Genomic DNA, 18,897 nt, shown 5'->3' on the forward strand with positions numbered 1-18,897 from the left:
CTTCTTCTCAAGAACCACTGGGTCAGAAAAGCTGAAACTTATGTGGAAGCATCCTTAGGTAGTGCAGATTCTAAATTGTTCAAATCATGATCCCCGGGGGTTGGGCGGGGCCACAATGGGGAATCAAAGTTTTACATAGAAATATATAGGAAAAATCTTCTTCTCAAGAACCACTGGGCCAGAAAAGCAGAAACTTATGTGGAAGCATCCTGGGATAGTGTAGATTCTAAATTGTAAAAATCATGTCACCCCCGGGGATAGGGTGGGGCCACAATGGGGAATCAAAGTTTTACAATGTTGAATAAAAGCATGCTATGGTAGTGTAGATTTCAAATTGTTTAAATTATGATCAGTTGGGTAGGGTGGGGTCACAATATGTATAACAAGGGGGAAATCTGGTAAAGAACAGAATGTTCAAAGCTTCTCAGGTGAGCGATGTGGCCCATGGGCCTCTTGTTTACTGAATGACATTCAACAAAAAGATGTTCAATTGACTCAATGTCAGTCTTAAAGAAACTGCAAGCCGGAGACTCCTTTATCTTAAGTTTAAAGTTGCAGCCCTTCACCGGCAATAGTGACGTCTCCATATCAGTGAAATATTCCGGAGAGGGACGTTAAACAGTATACAATCAATCAATCAATCCATTATAAAATTGAAGTTTTTGTTTCTTTCTTTTTATTAATAAGAATATCATACATGTCTTTACAACATGTCATATTAGATCTAATATAAAACATAAATAATAATGTAGAAATCAAACTCTTTCGACCTTAAAACAGATTTAGAACCATATGTAAAGATATGCATGTAGACCCATTCAACAAGAGTTCTTTTGTCTAAACCATCTTTCACTCATTCTCTTCGAGCTTTCACTGCATCACTTAAGTTATTTTGGATGAGACAGCTTATTCTGTCAGATAAAGGTTTACAAAACTTTTTACCTAATATAGATTTGACAAAAATATTAACATGCGGCATTGAATATATTAAAAATGTCATGAAGAACCGTAAAAACAAGTTTTGGAAAGATGTCTTTGAAGCTTGGGTTGAATTAGATAATAAACACTATAATGTATGTAAGGTTGCAGGAGACATACCAATTTTTTTATAACTCTAAAATTGTCATTGGTGGAAAATCATTTATAACAAAAATATGTATGATCTGAATATTAGATTTATTAATGATCGTATAGATGAAAATGGTTCCTGTTATAGTTATGAGGAATTTTGTGGCATATATCCAAATGTAAGGCTTAATTTTTTAGAATTTGCAGGTATAATACATGCTGTAAAGGCATGGATGAAAGCAACAGAAACTAATGATATAATTGCAAAATTACCTAACCCATTAATTTTGCCCAACACTCATATTCTTTCAAAGTGTAAAAAAGCAAAACAGTTTTACGAAATAATTAATGTAAATGATATTGAACCCACTGGGAAAACAAGATGGAATGATATTTTTAATTTAGGGGAAAGTGAATGGAAAAGGATTTTTAAACTTCCATTTAAAATTACAAAAAATAGTAAACTTCAATGGTTTCAATACAGAATTTGAAATAAAATACTAGGTACAAACTCATATCTATGTAAAATTAGGAAAAGAGATGATAACTTATGTTCTTTCTGTAATATGGAAGAAGAAACAATAATACATATTTTATGGGAGTGTGACAATGTACAGACCTTCCTCAACAGTTTTGAAAGACATTGTGAACAAAGGACAGGGTTGCAACTTTCATTTACGAAGCAAAGTTTTATTTTGGGATTTCTAGTAAAAAACAAAGATATTCATAACTTAATGGCCCTATGGATAAAATATTATATATATACAATGAGATGTTTAGAAAAAAATTAGATGTCAGACTTGCGACTTCACATATTAAACTTTTTTATGAAACTCAAAAATATTTAGCATATAAGAATGGTGACAGAGAGATGTTTGACACCAACTGGAATCTGTGGAATCAAATGTTTTCATAAAATGTTATTAAATGAAAAAAAACTTATTTATGTAAAGGAATTTTAAAACATGCAAACTCTCCCTCTCTCTCTTTCTTTCTTTCACTCTTTCTCCTCTCTCTCTCTCTCTCTCTCTCTTCTCTCTCTCTCTCTCTCTCTCTCTCTCTCTCTCTCTCTCTCTCTCTCTCAAAAACCAATCTGTAATATATTAAATTTTGTATTATGAATTGTGAAACAGATTGTGTAAAATAAATAAAGAATTAAAAAATAAAATCTTTCACTCATTCTCAATAGGACTTAATCTGCCATACATGACCACTGTTAGGTTTTATCATGAAAATATTTCACTTTTATATTTTCTGTACAACTGAATAACATTTATTCTGCATAATGGAGACTTTTAATTATATACAGGCACCGGGTATGTGTGTAAACATGAACAAAGAAAATACACTTTTCAGCAGTTACAATGTAGCTTTGGTCAAATTAGGAGCAGGCTTTATTCTTAATTTACTTGCCAAAGCTTTTCTTATTTTCATATTCATAAACGCATATACAAAGGGATTTATGGAAGAATTAGCATACGCTAAAATGCATGCAATATTTTTAATTACATGAAACTGTAAAGAATTTGTAAAATTGGGATCTATATTCCTCAACATGGCTAGAACTTGCATCGGAGCCCATGAAAAAGCAAACACGAGAATTAAAACAGCCACCATCTTTACCACTCTTCTGGTTTTCTTCATAGTATTTGTTCCCCCTGTCTAACAAAACAAATAATCATGTTACTTTCTTTTTCCGATATCTAAAATAAGAAGACTATGAATCCTTTACCAGCTAATATTTAGGTGTGCAAAAAATTTCCACAAAAATGACGGAGCGATCGCGAATCAAGTACAAATGTTCCTACTGTATCTTGTGTAATGACGATTTTTAAAGCTCTTTGAACAACATTGAATAATTACCGGGGTATTTTACAGGTAATTTAAATGAAAAAATGACGGGATTTTAATAGTTGTTAGGAATCTAATGAATACGAAGAAAGGTCACCTTTCGTCACAGGTTAAATATACCTTCAATCTTAAAATGTCTTTATAATATTCTTAAGTAGGCGATCATGAAAAAAAAAAAATGAAAGTTTAATACCCGACTTTAGTGCTCAACTTTAGGATGAGATCATTAAAAATACCTTTCTTGGGGACAAATACTTTTTAAAAAGAAAAAAGAAATAATAAATGCCTATATTTATATACTAGCATATTTTTGGAAATATTTTAGATGTAGTTATAGTTTTTCAACTGTTTGTCAATGAAAGGTTCCTGGTGGATCTTTACAGGTGCAATAACTTTGCAAGTTTAATCAAAATGGACTTCATATCAACTTTGGAATGAACGTGTTTTATATCAACTTATGAAACTTTTACACAAAAGTATCCGTTTTCTTTGTTTGTTTGTTTATTGTTTAACATCCCTATCGAGAATTTTTCACACACATGGAGACGCCACTACTTGCAGTTGGAGAGCTGCAAATTTTGACCTATACTCGGAACTCAGCGTTGAGCAGTGAGGCAGTGAGCAGTGAGGGTTCTTTTTCGTGCCTGTACATACTGTGACACGAGACCTCGGTTTATACAGTCTCATCCGAAGAATCAGTCTCCACGTCCCACACAGGGATTCGAACAAGCGACAAAAGGATCAACTCCTTACTCCACGACACTAGAGCAGACACTCTAAACAAACGACATGCGAGCGACTGTAGCAATTCTGAAAGATTTGTTTTACCGACTACTTTCGTTCAGACCTGTTAATCGGTTTATTGGTTGAAATGGGCATCCTTATACACATATAGATGTATGAAAGAAACATTATTTGATATACCTTTAGAAGCATCTCCTTGTTTCTTTTATGTATGAAACTGATAATTTTCACGTAACAAATTATGATAACAAGCAGAGGAATTCCGAATGACGTCAAAAAGATGTAGACCGCGACCGCATCTAAGACGTCCGAGTCAGGTGTGTAGGGGAATGCAGTTGGCAACGACAACAAACCAGACACTACAACAGATAAAAAATGTGTTGTATTTTGTACATGTTCTTTTTAATTTACCTTTATATTTTACAATAAATTTTTTCTCGTTATATTTATTATGTGAAATTAAGCGTCTTAATATGAATAGTCTTGTGGTAAACGATTGTCTAAATTCTTTATGTTATAAACAATTTTTCTCACCAATCCACACTCCTATGGAGACCTTTACTGATGTTTTCGTTGTCCTCCATTTCAATGATTTTACCGGATACACAATGGCCAGGTATCTGTCAATGGTCATCGCCATCAATGTCCAACAAGTCACGTGCAGCGTTGCCTGTGTAAAAATTACTACTGTGTGCAGAAATATTATGCTCTTATTCATTTTCCACGTTTTTGTCCTCATGAAAAGACTAATTCTTTTTTAAAAATTGTGAATTCAACAAAGACAGACTTAGCTCTCCTTTTCGGAATACAATTTTGCAGTTGTGTCATTATCTATCTATATGCATGTACAATACAGTTTTTGTTGTGAGTCCTTCTAAAACTATCTATTGCTTTGGAAAATATTTTAATGCTTTATTACAAAGAAGTTTTTAAAAAATCGCGTATTTTAAAAAGTTTTCTTAAAATGCGTTAGTTTGGGTCCAAGTTAACCAAGTTATCGACTCGAACGTAGGATTTTTTTTTAACTTGTAACATAATTTGATAAAGAAACATTGCAAAAAAACAAATATTGCTTTGAATAAAGGGAGATTGATCTACCAATATTTGAGCAGCAAAACGATCAAACTTTCCATTTCATAATTTTTGTCGTAATTAATGCATATTATAGGTACACATTCCAGTCCTATCGGGGCCATTGTCACTATGGGGATTCTTCTGGTACATAGTATAGTTTAGGGTATTTAAAAGAGAGGCTTCTTAATCACAAATAAGCATAAGTTTTAGGTACGTATACATAAATGTGCATATTCCTATATTTACTTTACAAGTGTATTTTGCATACCAAATGTGTGGAAATCAATAAGGCATTCAAATCACTTTAACACTGACCGGGGGTCAAAAGGTTAAAGCATGCGTTTTATTTTGACGTCACGCTTACGTTGAACAGACGCTGTTGCATTGGCTAATAGGGCTGTGTATTGAGCCAAAAATTTCGATACGATACGATACAATATTTTTTAAAGCGATATGCGATTTATTGGATTCTGAAACAAGTCCATCAGTAAAGGCTTCTACATCATTTTAATGCATATATTTTATAACAATTTCAGTGTTTTATTATCTATTTTAAAGTTCTTGTCCCATTGTCTTTAAAAATAACACTTCGATTAAAACTTTTGAGGACAGTAAAATCAACATGTTCAAAAAAATTTCTCTTTGTATTTTGTAAAAATTATAAAAACTGCGTTATTTCCTTAGAAATTATATAATCATTGAAGGTTTTAATTCAAAAAAGTCAAAAAATAATCTTTGATGATTGAAATTCCCATCTTTTACACAGAATTTGAAGGAAAAAAGTCTGTCCGATACGTATTGGAAGTTACTTTTCGATACGATATTTTTCTTGAATATCGATACGTATCGATATATCGATATATTGATACAGCCCTATTGGCTAATCCATTAACTGTAACGTACTTGAAGGATAATAAAGGGATTTTCAAATATATTTCACATTTGCTGTCAAGGCAAGGATTAAATAAAAATTAAATATAAGCAATGAATCATTATGTTTTTAAAGATATAGTCTCATAAGAGCAATGGTATGTGCAAACAAATTTTCATAACGCGCTAACGCATTCATTATCAAATTACTTACAAACTGAAAATAAGCGAAAAAAAAGCATCCCTGCGTCATCAAACAATACCAGAAAATTGGTATTGCGGGTAGATAAAATTAAAGGCACTCCTGTAGTTAAAAAAGTGAGATCTGCTACTGCCAGACTGAAGATGTAGATAATAGTCACTGATTTCACTGTGTATCTGCATATAACGTAGATTGTTAAAGTATTCCCCAAACCTCCAACAACAACTATCAATATCAATATAATGGCGGCCGTAGAAAAATCAAACCCAGTTATGGTATCGTTCATCGCTGTGGAATTATTCATCTTTCTAGCATTTATGAGAGTCTTGAGACGATAATAACACTTTTCAAATACTAGCACTTACTGCTTTAAATGAAATTTAAAGTAAACTTTCTTAATTTGTTCAACAATAAAAGAATTGTTAAAGATATTGGTTTACTTGACGTATTTTGCACAAAGATTCATTCGATAATATGCAATACTGATGTTTGTGTTTTCTGCATACAGTAGGCTCTGTATCGTCATAATATTACTTCCGCCGAGGATATGGTACAAAAGTCTTACACCGAACAAGCTAATTCAGAGAATTTGTGTCCCCCGCTAAGGGAAAAAGTAAGCCATGCGTTTACAAACCCCCTTTACTGAATTTGTAGAATTATTAAATGTATACAAGTACATGTGCACTGAAGCAAATAAAATATACCAATATGGATATAAAGGTTTGATTGCTTATTCTTTATTATGTGTATAGGAGATTCTTTTTATAGGGAATATTTATCACACTGTAATGATGATTTTATGAGTTTGTACAAGCCAGACCTCATAAATTTTTCATTTCACATGAATACTATCATTTAGTAAAAAAAAAAAGTATTTCGAAAAAAAAAAAATCTTAGTTCGCCCGGGATGCTAACCCAGGCCCTCTCACATGTGAAGCGAGAGACATACCACTAGACCACGGAGCCGCTTTAAACCAGTGGCAATTATATGCAAAGATGAAGTCACATACATGTATATATTAACATTCGATATTGTCAAAATTTTACACAATGCATGATATCTAATTTAACCTTTATCAAACAGTTCTAATAGATGTAATAAGAATATAAAGTCCACTGAGAAGCTGTTTTACACGTAATAACTCTCCTCATGCCCCTGTGCTAAAAATAGCGACATGTAATACAATAAATACTAATAAAACAAACGGGGCGGGACACTTTGAGAGGGGGAGAGAGGTCCTAGGGATTTTTGGTATAAAATTACATTGCAAAAGCTCAAAATCTTCTTGAAATATCGCCCGAAAATGATCGTGTTTCATACAGACAGAATGTATAAATTTACAACCTTGAACTTTGACCTTTTGACCTAAAAATCAATAGGGGCCTTCCTTCGGCCACAGGGAGTTGTTATGTAAAATTTCAGTGCAAAAGCTCAAAGAGTTCTTGAGATATCGCGCGGAGACGAAAGTGTTATAAAAGACAGAATTTGCTAATTTATTACCTTGACCTTTGACCTTTTGACCTCAAAATCAATAGGGTTCCTCTTTAGTCCATAGGGAGTTGCTATGCAAAATTTCATTGCGAAAGCTCAAAGGGTTCTCGAGATATCGTGTGGAAACGAAAGCGTTACAGAAAGACGGACGGACGGACAGACCCAAATTAATATCCCCCACTTTTCAAGCGGGGGACAATAATACTTCTACGTGTGTGAAATACCCTATGGAAAATGATTGGTAAAATTTTTACATTTTTTCTTAAGCGATGTAAAATTTTTTTTTCATTTTCACTGGTGATGCTTGCATATCTCTATGACTAATCATGTGCTGCTTATTTGAGAAGAATTTCAAAGATGCCCCCTTCCACCCCACCCCATCCCCCGCCCCGACAAATTTCAATGTATCTTATGTTTGAGGTTGAACTCCTTTTTGAGGTTCATTCTTGCATTACAGGTAATGATTTGAACCAACATGAAACTAACCTTAGTTTTTTTTTTTTGTTGTTGACTTTTTAGTGCTTAGTGGTGTTTGGGAATATTTAAGACTATTGCCGTAAATGTAGAGACTTATTAGACAACACTCAATAGTCCGATAAAAACTCCGCAGTCAAAAGAACATCATTTGAATCTTTGGCGTGATGGCGTCAGTGAGCTTCTGTAATCATTCATGACATTCGTGCCCCAATTTATTCTTTGAATACAGTAGCGTTTTCCCTACTCCTGAAAATCACGCAATTCAAACAACTTAAAGATGTAGAATGATTCCAGATTTTAAAATTAAAATACATAAGATGGAGTGGTTGGGGTTCCAACATACATGTATAACCATCAATGGCATTTCTCATATCGATGCTAGAGACAGCGAATGTAAACTACTGCATTATATTAAATGTTTAAAGAAACACAACATTCATAGTTCTTTTCTCTTAGACATAAAACAATCCAACTGTTTCAGAAATAACATGAAAATTTGGCCCACTTTCCAAATTAGAAAAATTAAGTCAGATGGTTCTGGTTTAAGGTATTCAAACTACTTCATACGTTTTAAAATCTTTATTCTTGGACATTTACAGGGTAGGGAACAAATTATGCATTATGACAAGCAACCCACCACAAGGAACACTCTTCTGAAACTAAAAAAGCTCTAGTGACAACTGTTCTAACGAAATGATCACGGTTAAAGATTAAAAAATTACAAAAATAGGTGAAACTCAAAGGTCAAAGTCAAAAGGTGAAATATATAATATTGTTACGCAAAGAAAGGCCTAGTCACGAGCAATACGCATATGAAATATAACAGTCAGAGCACTTATTGTTCAAAAGTTATGTGAAGGGAAAAAGGTTTTGCTGAAAAACAGAAGACAAAAGGACAGAAAGAGCAAACACTTATATTTCCTTCAATGTTCTATTATAAGAGAGTACACACAAGATATTCAATCCATAGTTGCTCGTGAGTACAAGTAAATATGATTTAAGAATTGCTGAAATCAATTTGCTTAGATATAAATGACATCAAGAGTAAGACTCCTTGATAACCCTATAATTCTGATCAATTCTGAAAAGAAAACGCCAGAAGTTCTAAATATGACTATTTTTAACAAAACAAAATCTTCGATATTGTTTCTGGTTGCTGGTTTGGATTTCAGTAGAATCAGCACAAGTTGTGTCTTCTCCGGAAGACAGTGCTACAAATGCTGGAAAACCTTCTTCCAAAGTTATACCCTTTCAAGTTTTCAAACTATACCTACTGTAGTGTTTTGTATATAGGAAAAAACCTTTTGTTTCGTTCTAAATCTAAAACTGATTTCTAGTTATGTGTTACACGTCATGAGGCAAATTTTACATTTAATTATAAATAAAGTAAATCTAAAGTCCTTTCGAATGGAAGCATCCACTTTATTTTACTTACCAAAGGAAAAAAAAATATTCAGTAGTTCAGCAATAATTCGTCGATCAATAAGGAAGTAGCTCAAGTGTCCGGAGGACCTTCTCGAGAGCCAGTCCATTGGATTGTATGTTAACAAGTCATTAAAACGATTCTACTGTAGGCACATGAACTTTTTGGACTGCTACAATTTCGCTCTTGCGGCAAAAAATCAAGTTTTACCTAATATAGCAAATATCTACAAATCGGACCTTCACCAACGCATTTTGAAGTTGCGGAACAGATAAAACCATACCAGCAACGAAGGAAATCAATTTTATTCAAGAAAAACGTTTTACCATAAAAACCTCTCTCTTTCCACTTCGAACGCTAACCAAGAGTAACTTGATTCCAAGTATTTCATGACAGCTGGTGGTGATGGTACCATTTATCCCTTTCCAATGATCTTCAACTGTTATTAGTTCACCTATTTCCAGAAGGGCTTGGTAGTTGGTTTTCACCGCTATCATACTCCTGTAGGATTTGGAGAAGCCTGGTGTTATATGTGATTCTCTGAGAGTTTCTTTCTGTTTTCATATTTTTTAAAGCTTCGGTTTATGCTTCCTGTTAACTGTTATGTGAGGCTACATCTGCTGCCCGTTTTACCCTGGTATCCTGCAAAGATCTTTTTGATGCATATATGTATATGATCTATCTGGTTTTCAGTTATTTGGTCTGGTGATACCTAGGTGGTTTTGTGCATTTTGTGGTGCTTATTGAAGTGCCGCCTTTAATAAGTAGTTTGCTGAATACACAAACGTTTGCGAATCTTTCATTATTTTCATTCATTTAGCCCCGTCCATGTTGTCCCACGATCTCGCCATATCCTGTGTTATCATTTCCAATTTTTGCGTTAGACCTTAACTCAAAAATTCATCATGATGGTAACAACTGTTTCCCTAACAAAGTGTCAATAACACTTTGAAGTATGTTGTAGATCTCATCTTTTGTTTCTTCCTCCGCATGCATTATTTGCTAGCGCATTGCATAGGATAAAATTTGTGCGCATCTGTTTTTGTTTTGTTTAAAGTGATGCCTTTATGATCATTGATCCCATCCAATAAATGCTTCCCATGCTGTTTTGAATAGCATCAGTGCCACTTCTTTAAATTTTTCTTCATGTACAGAAGTCACCCGCATGGCGCAGTGGTTATAGCGTCTTCTCTAGCGTTGCGAAGTAAGAAGTTGATTCTTACGTCGCGGGCTCAAATCCCACTGTGGGACGTACGCGGCGACCGCTCCTTCGGATGAGACCGTACGTATAAACCGAGGTTCCATGTCGCAGTAGGTGCTGGAACGAAAATGATTCTTCACTGCTCAATGGCCCTAAGTGTCGAGTATGAAACAAATTCGCAGCTCTCCACTGGCAAGTGGTGGCATTTCTATGTGAGTGAAAAATTCTAGTGAGAGACGTTAAACAATATACAATCAATTAATCAATCCAGAATAGAGGATTAATTTGCCTGTAGTCAGCTAGTCTGCACTGTCCTGAATTAATCTTCACTGTCCTGATTTAATCCATATCTATGGCACGCCAAATTCACAAAAATGAGCTAAACCTAGTTTCACAATTGATAAACTAGGTTTATCAACTGTAAACTATAGTTAACAAACCCTAAACTATAGTTAACGATTCGTTAAGTATAGTTTTCATTTGTAAAACTATATTTAACGGTTGTTAACTATAGTTTACGAATGCTAATCTAAGTTTATCTGTCTGTAATGAAACGTTAACAATTGATTTTGTTGATAAACATAGATTCACGTCTGTAAATTATGATTTACGATCGTTAACTATAGTTAAGAGTTGTAAACCATAGTTTACAAATCGTGAAACTGTATTTATCAGATAATCTATGTTTAGCGATCGCAAATGATTATTTTTGGTGTTGAGTATAGTTTACGGTTGTGAAACATAGATTATCTATGGCACGCCAAATTCACAAAAATGAGATAAACATAGTTTCACAATTGATAATTAGGTTTATCGGTTGTAAACTATAGTTTACAAACCGTAAACTATAGTTAACAACGTTAATCTATATATCACATCTGTAAATCATAGTTAACGCGATAATCTATGTTTCACAGGCGTAAACTATACTTAACAGCGAAAACAATCATTTGCGATTGCAAAACATAGATTATCTGATAAATACAGTTTCACAATTTGTAAACTATAGTTTACAAACCGTTAACTATAGTTAACGATCTGATAAATATAGTTTCACAATTTGTGAAACTATGATTAACAACTCTTAACTATAGTTTACGATTGTAAACTATAGTTTACAAACGTGAATCTATGTTTATCAACAAAATCTATTGTTAACGCTTTATTACAGACAGATAAACTTAAATTAACATTCGTAAACTATAGTTAACAACCGTTAAATATAGTTTTACAGATGAAAACTATACTTAACGAATCGTTTACTATAGTTTACTGTTTGTAAACTATAGTTTACAGTCAATAAACCTAGTTTATCATTTGTGAAACTATGATTATCTCATTTTTGTGAATTTGGCGTGCCATATAAAATATAGATTAACGTTGTTAACTATAGTTTACAGTCCGTAAACTATAGTTTACAATCGATAAACTTAGTTTATCGACTGTAAAACTATGATTAGCTCATTTTTGTGAATTTGGCGTGCTAAATATAGTTTAACAATTGATAAACTAGGTTTATCGACTGTAAACTATAGTTTACAAATCGTGAACTATAGTTTACAATCCGTTAACTATAGTTTTCATCTGTAAGACTATATTTAACGGTTGTTAACTATAGTTTACGAATGCTAATCTACGTTTATCTGTCTGTAATAAAACGTTTATAATAGATTTTGTTGTTAAACATATATTCACGTCTGTAAACTATAATTTACGATCGTTAACTATAGTTAAGTGTTGTAAACCATAGTTTACAATCGTGAAACTGTATTTATCAGATAATCTATGTTTTGCAATTGCAAATGATTGTTTTCAGTGTTAAGTATAGTTTACGGTTGTGAAACATAGATTATCGCGTTAACTATGGTTTACAGATGTAAAATATAGATTAACGTTGTTAACTATAGTTTACAGTCCGTAAACTAAAGTTTACAACCGATAAACCAAGTTTATCGACTGTGAAACTATGTTTTGCTCATTTTTGTGAATTAGGCGTGCCATACACTTGTCTCACTTAATTATGCCGAGCATTTTCTCATCTCTGCTACAATTTGCGTTGTTTCCTCTGCTTCATACATGATTCTTACGTTCCAAGTTCCTATGTTGTTGTTTCTGGATTTTCATCCTCATAGTTTCCTTCCGTCTCTAGATTTCACCACACGATTTCCTTGGTTTTTCTTTTGGGGAACCTTCTCTTCCAGAATTTCAGGTCTGGATAAAATCTTGTTTGAGTTTCTGTAACAATTGTCTTTTTACATGGCAGGGTTGCTAACCCTGTGCAAAACCCCTTGGACCCAGTAGACCGGTTGTTTTCTGTTGGGGTTTTCCTTCCCCTTGTCACAGATTCCAGTTATTTAAAGGCGTTGGAAACTCGCCTTTTGCCACTGTCACTCAGTTCCCCTTGTATTTTCAGAGCAATCAACGGGCGGTGTGATGTGTGACTTGCTGGCAGAATCTATTTGACACGGTAGGCATTGTAAAGTTTTGATAATGTAACTTAGTGGCATAAGTTACACCCCTGGAGATCATCACCAGCCTTTGATCCCTATGAACGCTTACATATAATCAAAATACCGAAAGCGTATTTAGTTTTCGAACACAAATATCTATTAGCATTTCCGAAGACTGAGTAGCATGTTATTTTTATATATTTGTCTCTCATTGTGACTATTTTGTGTGCTTCTGCTTTGATAATGTTTTGCTTTTTCTGTTGTGTTTCATCTCATCAGAGCCGAATGCTCAAAAGAGCTTTTATTACTGATCGGTCCGTTGTCTGTGTCGTTGTCTTTGTAAACTTTTCACATTTTGAATTCTGTTTTCTTCCAAAGAATCACTGCTCCAATTTCGACCAAACTTGTCACATAAATCCTTGCGTTAAGGGATTCAAATTTGTTCAAAGGAAGCGCCACGCCTTCCTTCAAGGGGAGATGTTAAGGAATTCCTGAAAAATAACTTACATGTCGTTGTTGTTGTTGTCGTCGTAAACTTTTCATATTTTCGTCTTCTCCTCGAGAACCAATGGACCAATTTCAACCAAACTTGCCACAAAATATCCATAGGTAAAGATAGTTCAAGTTTATTCAAATGAAGGGCCACACCCTCTTCCAAGGGGGGAGGGATAATTATAAATATAGGAAAAATTAATGGCAACTTTTGAAAATCTTCTTCTCAAGAACCACTAGGCCAGTGAAACATATGGAGATGACGAACAGTATTCAAGAGCAAGAGTCCAAAAACAAGAATACAAAATAGGAGCAGAGCAAACATGGACCTCAAAAATATCAGAGATGGGATCAGGCGCCATGGAGGAGTGAGCATCCGCCGTGTGTTCCTTGTCATGATCGGGAAATAACGGGAAAATCCGTCGTTAATTCAGTGTATAAATAATGAACTTACAATTAGTATGAAAAACGACGGTCAGCATTTGACTCAAACATAAATTGTCATAATGTTTATCATAGAACTACGTGGTTGTTAGATTATCATTAACGTCTTTTTCAAGTAAAATTTCCAAATATGAAACAGATGTCCCAGACTGCGATATCTTTTATCTCAAGCACACAGATATATCGTATCGACATAAGAATGGAAATTACCATTGTTAATTGACAATACGTCGTCGATATATCGAAATGTCGAGTTGAAGGCCACGGCAAGCAGTAGGATGAAACTCATGTTGAAGCATCCTCATGTAGTACATGTATACGTAGATTCAAGTTTATTCAAATCATGACCGGGGTAGGTGAGACACAATGGGAATCAGAGTTTAACACAGGAAAATAGATAAAATCTTTAAAAATCTTCTCAAGAACCACTGGGCCAGGAAGGATGAAACTTAGGTGGAAGCATCCTCTGGTAAGGAAGATACATATTTGTTCAAATCTTGACCCCCGGTGGAAAGGTTGGGCCACAACGGGGTATCAAATTTTAATATACGAATACATTAGGTAAAATCTTTAAAAATCTTCTCAAGAACAGCAAAGCAATGATTGCTCATAGTTATATGGAAGCATCCGCTGGTAGTTAAGATTTAAGTTTGTTCAAATCAAGGGTGGAGTCATTATGGGTGATCAAAGTTTGAAGTAGAATTTCATAGAATTTAAAAAAAAATTCTTCTCAAGAACAGCAAAGCTGTGATTGGTCACATTCATATGGAAGCATTCTAGGGTATTGTAGATTCAAGTTTGTTCATATCATGACCCCCAGGGGTTGAGTGAGGTGACAATGGCTGATCAAGGTTTAAAGTAGGAATACATAGGAAAAATCATAAAAATTCTTCACAAGAACAGCAAAGCCATGATTTATCATCAATATAAAAGCAGAAAAAAGGTAATGTAGATTTCAATTTGTTCAAATCAAGACCGACCAGGAGAATAGAGAAGAGCCATCAAAGTGGATCGTAGTTATGCAAAGGAATATAAAGGCTATATCAAAATTTTCATCTTATAAACAGTAAAGCCATTATTTGTTTAATTAATTCAAAAGCATCCTTAGGAAGTGTATATTTAAGCTTGTTCAAATACCCCCTTTTATACTAGTATTTGAACTTTCAATACTGAACCCATTTTTGCTTTTGCTCAGGTGAGTGTTGTGGCCCCTGTGCTTCTTGTTATATTTAAACTTTTCAAGACTGAACTGCTTTCTGCTTTTTCCTAAGTGCCCAGGTGAAAGATGTGGCTCCTGGACCTTTTGTTCTATAGTAAGACAGTTGCCTACAGTTAATTCCTTTGACTGTCAATAGTAGCCTATCCCTGTGGGTCAGGATCTGAACAAAAATAAAATTTACTATTTATCAAGAACCTTTCATATTTCATCTTTTCTGAACCAGTGATTTTCGAGGAGCAGGGTTTTTTGATGACTCTTCCCAATTTTCACCTTTTCTTAATTATTTCCCCTTGGAATAGGACCGAAGTTTGGTCCTTAAATAGAACAAACTTGAATCCCCTTCATCCAAGGATTCTTGCTAGTAAAAAATAAACAAACACATTATAAATTGGTTGGTAATTTTTTTTTATTGTCAACACCCACCATATGGAGACAATTATCACAGTGACTGACATATCCCTGGTGAACTTTAAACTTTGACCTTTCTGTGGGAGTGATTGTGTTGTGTACTACGGCTGAGTTATTGCTACTGTGACTTTGCCCAGAAAGTCAATTTGATTTCAAAACAAAATCTTAAAATAATTCAAATTGTTAACAGAGAACAGATTTTACATACCTAACAGACTGCTATGGCACAAAATATTTTAACACTGACAAAAAGCAATCCCTCAAGGGACAAATTTTTAAATGTTACTTCACTTACTATTAATACATGTATAATTGTACGCCTTAAATGTGTTTACAGGAGCATATGTTAAAAGATAACTTGCACATAATGTTTATGTTTTTAAGCTAGTACATGTATTACGTATGAGGTAGAAAAAGAAGAATAGTGATTCAAAAAGGAATATGTTAAAAATGGATGCAAGTGGTAGTGTTCTATGGTGCCAAACATTCCAGTTTCATCCTGGTCTAGGCACCATTTATTTTTCTCTTTCTTTCAGCCTCCTCATTTTGTGTCAAGCTTATTTAGCTAGATAATTTCAATCAGCATTAAACAATGATAAATAATTTTAAAAATCAACAATTGTATCACACTTATCTTCCATACATAAACTATTTCTCAGGCTCAACCACGTCCCCATTAAAACATCATAAATATCAAAACAATGCTTAGTATTAATATCGCTAGCAAAAACAAAAGGAAATGATATGAAAAAAAAATTTACACAAATCAGTGATAACTATGTTATCATTCCACTCCATAAATGAATGAAATTAAGATAATACAATGGTATGCTAACTACATTCAGAGTATATAACTACAACAGTTATATTGCTTGATGAACTTTGTTTGAAGATATCATGTCTGGTAACTAGAAACTTTCCTATATTCATATAATTTCAAAATGTTTGTCTAAAGATTCAAGAAAAACAAATAAGTATACATCAAATGGTAGACAACTACATGTACATACATGGTATGTGACACTAAAACCCTGGCCTCACTTAAAAAAGATTGTTAAATAGGTCTTTGTCAAGTAGAATATTTTTTTAGAACCCCTATTTATTTGTGACAACATGGCCTTACACTTTTTTCCCAAAATTATGTACTAACGTATTTTCACAATAAAACATCGTGAAAAGGTTTTAAAGATTGAGCACTAAAAATGAATTTTTTGTTGTACTAATGGATGAATATTGTTGAAAAAAATGGACATACCATATTATACTTGCATAAAGATAGGTTCATTTAATGTTTTTTTAGATTGTTCTGGAGGAGGTAACCAATGAAAGATTAATAAGGTGCTGCAATTTTTTTGGTCTAAATCAATTGCTAATTTCTGATTCAATATTATTCTCTTTTTTGAAAGTTTTTGAATAAACACAATAAATAATATACAGTCAATTCTCGAATTATCGCCATTCGATTCATCGCCATTTTCGCAATACCGCCATGATTTCCCAAGAACGTTTTTCCTGCTATATAAAATTCTCTTTATAACGCCAAATTCGCATACCGCCATCCGCCACCCTGTTTTCACAACAAACGTCCATTTTTAAGTGTCAATTATCTCGATATACCGCCACAGGTGCATGTGGTCAGTGAAGCGCGGCTAATTAGTTGACGCTATTCCTGTTGTAAAGCATGCAAACGCAGACAAGGTACATGCAATTAAGTAATTAAACAAGAATTAAATAAACAATAATTTTAACATGAACTGTTATAATTATTTTGTTTTCTGTTTAATATAATCATTTATTCATGGCTTCGCACGGTCGTTGTTAAAGTTCGCCGATAACGATATTATTTTGATGATCTCTGCTTTAAACAGTGCAAAGTTTGCTGGAAAAATAATTATACGGTATAAATTGTGAACGTTCCATCAACAATGATACCATAAACAATGAACATATTCAAGAATTCATTTTACTTATTATCGGCAATATATCACGACGATCGACCCAGTATGTTTTTTTTTTCAATATCGAATGTGCAGATTTACATTCATATACAAATATTTGTCTTTATTTCATAACTACACATTTTTTTTTCGCAAAATTGTACATTAAAAAAATTACTTGAAGTATTTTCAATCAGAAATATGTGTTTATATACATGTACATTTAATTAATAATAAGATTAGAAACGCTAAATGGTATTTCTAAGAACGATAACTCTTCTTCTTGTTTTCTAAAAGATGAGAAATTCAATTCATCGCCAAATTCGTTATACCGCCATGATTTCTAAATTACAGAAGGCGGCGGTTTATCGAGAATTAACTGTACATTTTAAAAAATTCTATTGTATATAAGCACTCAAATTTTACAAATACATGTAAATGGTAAGTTATAGAGAGGTTTGGGCCAGAATATTTGACATATATGCAAGTATAAACGATATATGTTGTGTGTGTTAGTGGCTCATAAATAAAACTGCTGGAATATTGTAAAACAGCTGCACAAATAATTCTGACCTGTTTCACAAATGTAAACCACCTCCTCTACTCATTTAAGCACTGAATATATCTCAGAATTTCTCATTTTGGAAAAAAAAATTTCTATAAAAATCAAAAAACAGTTTCCCATAATTATAAGGATAACGCTGGAATGTTCTTTGCAATCAAAAGTCAACAAGATTCAAACTGAGGCTTTGTAAATGCAGCATTGGAACAAACAATCAGAAAACATGAATCATTCAGTACGAAATAATCTTTGGAAAAATGGACTTAAACTTTCTCTTCTTCATATCTTAACTTTCCTTCCATTAAAATTAAAGTGTATTTTAAAAGGGAAACCACACACAGTAATAAATAAATTGGGGAAAATTTTACTTTCATGCTCAATCCCTATGTATAATAGAAACACCCAATTTACTAAATATTAACTACTAACTAGTAAAGAAAGAACTTAATAAGTAAAGTAACTTCTGATTTTAGCTAAGAACGCTTTGTGCTCACTTAAATGTGGAAAAAATACATATAACCTAACTTCACATAAAATTCAACTATAAATAAATGTTTTTTTTTTCAAAATCCTAGCATGATATATCTTTACTTTTACTGAAATGTCTTATCTGTAACCTTAGCATTAAAAACAAAATACATCACAATAAGGCTATCTAAATTTAATTCCCTGGTTCTCAGGCTAATTTTCTCCAAAACAGATGCGGGAGGGCGGCATTTTATTTTTCATTTTATTGGCAATAAAGTAGATGAGGGAGGTATTTTTTTAAATTTTAATTTACGAATTTTTTTAACATAAAGATAATTTTTTAAATCACAGATATACTTTCCATTTCTGGTCAAAATTTCTGCTTTATCCGTTGCTTAACAGCGTGTAAACATCGTAGGTAATGTCCTCGAATGTATTTTCAAACGAAGTAGCCAAAAAATCTCATTGTAAATGGCTACCAGAAGTGATATTTGAATACTAAACTACGAAACAAT

The 18,897-nt window shown here is 33.2% G+C and overlaps 1 protein-coding gene across 4 annotated transcripts in view; it reads right to left on the reverse strand.

The window, feature by feature from the left end:
• Positions 1-2,273: 2,273 nt before the first annotated feature.
• LOC134277321 (G-protein coupled receptor 54-like) overlaps positions 2,274-18,897 on the reverse strand; it is a 108,388-nt gene continuing 91,764 nt past the window's right edge. Inside the window, exons 1-4 of one of the 4 annotated variants that reach the window (XM_062759648.1) lie at positions 5,822-6,226; positions 4,198-4,350; positions 3,844-4,022; positions 2,274-2,730 (exon numbers count right to left, since the gene is read on the reverse strand). In XM_062759648.1, coding sequence (XP_062615632.1) covers positions 2,428-2,730; positions 3,844-4,022; positions 4,198-4,350; positions 5,822-6,113 — 927 coding nt within the window. In that variant the 5' untranslated portion in view covers positions 6,114-6,226 and the 3' untranslated portion in view covers positions 2,274-2,427. Of the gene's footprint in view, positions 2,731-3,843; positions 4,023-4,197; positions 4,351-5,821; positions 6,231-18,897 lie in introns of those variants that run through there. The other 3 variants (XM_062759652.1, XM_062759653.1, XM_062759649.1) reach the window with 3 other exon arrangements.

The sequence above is a fragment of the Saccostrea cucullata genome, unplaced genomic scaffold, assembly GCF_032062105.1.
Source record: "Saccostrea cucullata isolate Sc308-1 unplaced genomic scaffold, CSIRO_AGI_Scuc_v1 ctg200, whole genome shotgun sequence".
NCBI classification, from domain to species: domain Eukaryota; kingdom Metazoa; phylum Mollusca; class Bivalvia; order Ostreida; family Ostreidae; genus Saccostrea; species Saccostrea cuccullata.